Source organism: Setaria viridis, chromosome 4 (assembly GCF_005286985.2).
Source record: "Setaria viridis chromosome 4, Setaria_viridis_v4.0, whole genome shotgun sequence".
NCBI classification, from domain to species: Eukaryota; Viridiplantae; Streptophyta; class Magnoliopsida; order Poales; family Poaceae; genus Setaria; species Setaria viridis.
Genome location: NC_048266.2, coordinates 11,072,284 through 11,078,513, shown reverse-complemented (window position 1 = coordinate 11,078,513; position 6,230 = coordinate 11,072,284). Strand labels below are relative to the sequence as shown.

Sequence of the window (6,230 nt, the reverse complement as noted above, 5' to 3'; positions counted from 1 at the left end):
ACCATTATACATGTATGTGAGGAAGTGATAAAAAATATTGATTTTTATGGTAAACACAATGTATGGAGGTGCGATACAAAATGAAAAAAAGTATGAATGTGGATGAAAAGGTATATAGAGAAATTACTAATTAAAAATCAATCACAACTGGACAAAGATAAGTACACATCTATATGAGTATTATGTTAAAGTATTAAAAAAATAAGAGAGTAGTAGGTAAATAATTTTAATTATTAGCTATGAGTTTATTTTTAAATAATTTTTAAATACAATAGTTTTTAAAAATATTAGTCCGTGCGGGAGCACAGGTTGATGTACTAGTTTCCTGTATTCCCATTCAAGATGGCGACCCATCATTTGGAAAGACAGTATTTATTAGCTCACCATTGGGATTATATTTGGCCTTGATAACTTGTGATTATTTGGAAAGGTAGTGTTGCTCTTCACATCAAAATAGCAGCTGGAGAAATCGATAGGTTATGCTTTTAAAGAATTTACAAAAAAAGTATTTAAGTCAAATGGAGTTTTGATTGGTGAGATATGAACTTTGGAGGGTCATATGTTGGTTTAATTCGAAAATAGAAAAGGGAATTTTGAGCTGGGGGGGGGGCATCAACATTATAATTCGTTAATACTATGATGCACATTTCAAGGTAGATTTACAAACACTATTTTCATGTTTTGTTTTTACCATAAATATTTCAGAAATGTTGTGGTTTTATAAGTTTGACTCTGGAAGCTTACGAGTGTTTCTTCTAGGCCCAATCGGGAGTACCATTTACGCTCCTTTTTCACCATGCATACTTTTAAAACTTAGATAATAAAATTATTCGGAGGCGAGTCCACAGTGCACGATAAGCAGGGTCCTATGCATGCTGATATGTATGTAAGGAAAAGGGAGTGTCCTTAATTACACTTGTTCCTAACAGTACTAGGCGGTGCCTCCATATCTGAATTCTGAAGTTGTATGCCATACTGGGGCGTCCATGCCCACACTACCCCGAAGTCAGCAACTGGAAAAGAGATCCTTTCTTTTAAGAAGGAACAGAGCAGAGGATCCAATCCACTGGGGTTTGATTATCCCATATCACCAAGTTTTCTTCATAATTTACCGCTTCGGATGGTTCACACCGGTTTGCTTGCTTGGCCGATCTTTAGGTGAACTGAATAGCTAAGTTTGCCGATTCGCGGTTTTTTGTTCTAATCAGTGGCAAAGTATGGTTATTTTATTCATCAATTCCCCCGCCAAAGGAAGAGCAAACATCCCAAAAAAACACTCGAAACCCTAACTCCGATAAGAGGCGGCCAGCGGCTGGACCAAAGATGGTCTCAGCGTGCTCCCTCCCCCACCCCTCTTCCAGCCTTTCTCTATTCCCTCCCCTCACACCCCCTCACCCGGTAGCTATTCTGGCAGCTTGCGAGGGCCGCTCAGAGCTTCTATCTCCGAATCCGTTCTCCTTTGTCCCATGCTAGGGAAGGTGGTTCCCCTAGTTGCTGGCTTGGTTCCCCTCCACCGCTGGGTGGGTTGCCGTGCCCCCTCCCGGACTATCCCCTCCTGACTTGGATCCACTCTCCTCCGAGGCCCAGCTAGCGGTCCCTCACTCTTCGGCTACTGGGTTGATCTGCTTCCACCATAGGAGTGGACCGCCGTGCCCCTTTCGGGTCACCCACCCACCATTAGGCACCTTATGGTGGCCGTCGTTGCTGCCACCGCTGTTGCTGTGGGTGCTCCCTCTCCCATCACATGTGCCACTATACACTAGTGCCCGATAGGGAGCTCCTATGCCATGCTTGTGTCACAGCCGCGTCACTTCTACTCCAAGGAGCCCTCATCTTCATATTTTCCTTGCGTGCTCTTCATCATCATTGTGGTCTACCTAGCATCGTCACACTACTTCCCTGTCGTCGTAGGGTTGCTTGTTTGGCCATCGTGGTTTAGTGCGTGGAGTTGGGGTGTGGGTGTCACGTGTGAAGACTCTCCGAGTTTTTGCTAGTGCCGATAATGGCTATGTCGAAGGACGCACTTACCCTGTTGGGGGCGTTGTCGAGTTCTCCCCACCGCTCAGCCTTTGTGCGGTGAAAACTTAGTCCTTTGAATGGACGTCCTCAACGCCATGCTCTCCTTGTAGATGTCATCTTGTTTGCCCCTCCGCAATGTACCATTGTTGGCCGGTGAAAACTTAGTCCTTTGAATGGACGTCATCGACGCCATGCTCTCCTTGTAGATGTCGTCTTGTTTGCCCCTCCGCAACGTACCATTGTTGGCCGGTGAAAACTTAGTCCTTTGAATGGACGTCCTCGACGCCATGCTCTCCTTGTAGATGTCGTCTTGTTTGCCCCTCCGCAACGTACCATTGTTGGCCTTATGATGCTTGGGCTATTTTGGCGGTCGTAGCGGGTAGTCATAGTGTATCTCAGTTGTTTTCGTTGTTTTCGTATGGCTTTGTAATGTCCTTTTCAGTTGGGTGGGGTGCGTTGTGGGTTTCTTTCTTTATTCCTGCTCGGTCGTTTACCATCGTTAGTGTGGTGTTTGTAATTCTGCATCTCGAGGGTTTTCTCCATATTGTGTCGTGTAACTTTCTTCCTCATAACGAAATATGTGCTCAGGCACCTTCTTGTAAAAGAAGGGGAATGTAATTTCAATTAGTATTTTTTTTTCTTGTGCATAGAGAATAATACTTATCTTCATCATAAAAGTCCATTTAAATTTGTATGAAACCAATAAAAAATCTATCTTTGATCACTAACACACCTATATAGATCGACATCATAAGATTGGTATTACTAGATTTATTGTAAAAATACTTCGTAATGACTTATCCTAAATGTCATATGCTACATGCAAACAATCACAAAACTAATATAATTAGACTTGGGCTTATATGCTAAACGGAAGCATAGAAGCACTTCTACTGTTATAGAAGTTTTCGGTCCTCCCAAACTGGGCCTAGACCTTGACAGACATTCACAAGTATAGAAGCACTTCAACTTTATGGATGGACTGTTTACGGGTGGGATACTGACATGGCGAATGGCAATGCTCCAAGTGGCAAGTGCCATCCTGTCTCTGCCCCGCTGGAATGCACAGTGCACACTGCAGAGCTTGACTGCGACGTGGCTTAGCATTATTATTTGTCCTGCGAAACCGTAATGTGGCGCTTCTTCTCTCCTCGTTCAGTCCCTAAATTCCATTGAGTACGAGAAAAAAAGAAAATACCCAATGACTAGAATGATGTCCATATAATTAAATGAGCTACCACCTATGATAAAAAATGGTGTGGCAAGAGAATAAATGAAGAAAGAAAATGAAACCAAGTCTTACATGAGACATAGTTTCTACTCACCATCCAAGACATGATGAGGGATGAGTAGTATTAAATTTAAGAATGAAATAGTGGTGTTTGTATTGGAAGAGTAGTGTCTAGTACTAGTTTCTTGATAATGTGGAACCCGTGGAAATTATGGCTAGTATCTTGGGATAGGAATGGCCTTAGGTGAAAAAAAAAATTCCATCAAGATGCTACACAACATGATCCGTCTCAAAACTAAACAAGGTTGGGGTGGGTGGGGGGGTGTTTCGAATTTTGTATAATTCGCATATATGGCCTTGCCCTCGGAATGATGGGCGTCCATGAGTGCGGCCAAGCAATGGCTTTAATTAGCGGCATCATTTCATCAGATTTATCGGTGAACGATGCTGTGCGCTAGCCTGTTCGAGTAAAGGCCCTCGTGGCCCACCAACGTGCGTTGGTAATGCCCTTCCCCTTGCTCGGGCTTCTTGATCTCACTCCCGCGCTTTAAATCCTGCCATCCCCTCCCGCCCCCCAAGATCAGCATACGCCACAGCCTGCCACACTCCACAGTGCCACTCGTCTCGCTCGGAGCCTGCTGTTCGCACGCGCGCAGCATGGGCTCGCCGGCGGCGCACCAGCTGAAGCAGCTCAAGCCGCTGTACCAGCACGTGGTGAACAACTTCGTGGCCGTTCTCGCGGCGCCGCTGGCCGTGGCGGCCGCCGTCAGCGCGGCGCGCGCCGGGCCGGAGGAGCTCCTCGCCAGGGTGCAGGCGCTCCGGGTGGCGTACGTGTTCCTCGCCGTGCTCGTCCCCGCCGCGGCGGCGGCGCTGTACCTGATGCTGCGGCCCCGGCCCGTGTACCTGGTCGACTACGCCTGCTTCCGCACGCGGCCCAACTGCCGCGTCCCCTTCGCCACCTTCCTTGAGCACGCCAAGCTGGTGACCTTCGTGGAGGGCGCCTCCATCGACGAGCGCAGCGTCCGGTTCATGACCCGGCTGCTTGAGCGCTCGGGGCTCGGGGAGGAGACCTGCCTTCCCCCTGCGCACCACTACATCCCCCCGTACCGGAACATGGAGGCCTCCCGCGCCGAGGTGGAGCTCGTTATCTTCTCGGCCATCGACGACCTGCTCGCCAAGACGGGCATCAGCCCGAGCGCCATCGACATCCTCGTCGTCAACTGCAGCCTCTTCGCGCCCATCCCGTCCTTCACCGACATGATCATCAACCGGTACGGGATGCGCCCGGACATCCGCAACGTGCACCTGTCCGGGATGGGGTGCAGCGCGGGGCTCATCTCCGTGGGGCTCGCGCGCAACTTCCTGCAGGTGGCTCCCAAAGGCGCGCACGCGCTGGTGGTGTCGACGGAGACCATCACTCCCAACTACTACGTGGGCAAGGAGCGCGCCATGCTGCTCCCCAACTGCCTCTTCCGGATGGGCGGCGCCGCTGTGCTGCTGTCGACGTCGCGCGCCCGGGCGCGGTTCCGGCTGGCCCGCGTGGTGCGCACGCTGACGGGCGCCCAGGACAGCGCGTACCGGTGCGTCTTCCAGGAGGAGGACGGCGAGGGCCATCGTGGGATCAACCTGTCCAAGGACCTGATGACCATCGCGGGCGACGCGCTCAAGGCCAACATCACCGCCATCGGGCCGCTGGTGCTGCCGGCGTCGGAGCAGCTGCTGTTCGCGGTGTCCTTCATCGCGCGCCGCGTGCTGAACCGCCGCGTGAAGCCGTACCTGCCCGACTTCCGCACGGCGTTCGAGCACTTCTGCATCCACGCGGGGGGCCGGGCGGTGATCGACGAGCTGCAGCGAAGCCTGGGGCTGTCGGACGAGGACGTGGAGGCGTCGAGGATGGCGCTGCACCGGTTCGGGAACACGTCCAGCAGCTCGGTGTGGTACGAGCTGGCGTACACCGAGGCCAAGGGACGGATGAGGAAGGGCGACCGTGTGTGGATGATTGGGTTCGGGTCGGGGTTCAAGTGCAACAGCGCGGCGTGGGAGTGCATCGAGCCGGCGCGCACCGCCGAGGGGCCATGGGAGGAGAGCATCTGCCGCTACCCCGTCGACATCCCGGAGGTGCTCAAGCACTAGCTAGCCGTTGCTGGCTGCCGACGCCGACGCCTCCTGATCTGCATGCAATCTATCTCTTTCCTCTCCCGTATCGATCCTTGTGTACACGTAGGTAACTACACCGCGCGCTGTCACGTCCCGTCGTCTCGCGCATATGCATGTCGTCTCCCCTCCGAAACTGGCTCGTGGTGGATCGCGACCGGCGTGCCCGTGACGAGGGAGGAGGTCTCGGACGTGACAGTGTGTCGTGGTGGCCGTGTCCGGGCCGGACGCGTTGAATGCCGAGCCTGACGCGGTCCTTGTGTGCTCCGCCGAGCGCGGGGCAGGTGGTTGTGCGCGGGTACGCCGGGTTAAATCCCGGCCATTTACACACGTATAGTACTCGTGGTCCTTCCAGATCACATTATGTACCCTTTCTTCTTTTTTCTTTTACTCCTTTTTTTCCTCATTTGTTTGAGCCACTAATAATTTTACGTTGTCTCCATTGGAAAACAAGGCAAAAAAATGTACTGCGCAAAAAGCTGGATCCATATCCATCACATTACTACAGCATTGTACCTGAATTATTTATGAAGTGAAGTTACTCCCGCTGCCACTGCCATAGATGATCGATAGATGCATGGATGGGCACGCGCCGTGCTGTGACTTGATTTCTGAGGGCTGAGGCTCTCGTCGCTCCCTCGCTGCGGTTCTTACCGCGTCCACGCCCTCTGCGCCTGCCTTATCGCCGGCGCCCGTCTTCAATCCTTGCCGTGCCGATCGATCCTGGGCTAGCTGCTGCTCCTGCTCCAGCGAGACCGCCCGGCCGGCGACCTGCCATCCTTCATCTTGAGCCTGCCGCCGCTGGCAGCGTTCTCCTGCCACGCCG

The 6,230-nt window shown here is 51.8% G+C and overlaps 1 protein-coding gene across 1 annotated transcript; it reads left to right on the top strand.

The window, feature by feature from the left end:
- Positions 1-3,806: 3,806 nt before the first annotated feature.
- LOC117851272 (3-ketoacyl-CoA synthase 6) lies at positions 3,807-5,957 on the top strand. Its single transcript, XM_034733060.2, has one exon. It carries the CDS (start codon positions 3,908-3,910, stop codon positions 5,381-5,383), a length of 1,476 nt encoding a protein of 491 aa, XP_034588951.1. The 5' UTR covers positions 3,807-3,907; the 3' UTR covers positions 5,384-5,957.
- Positions 5,958-6,230: the final 273 nt, after the last annotated feature.

Bases quoted from the DNA above. Each gene is read 5' to 3' on its own strand.
- LOC117851272 (XM_034733060.2), top strand. From the start codon at position 3,908: ATGGGCTCGCCGGCGGCGCACCAGCTGAAGCAGCTCAAGCCGCTGTAC.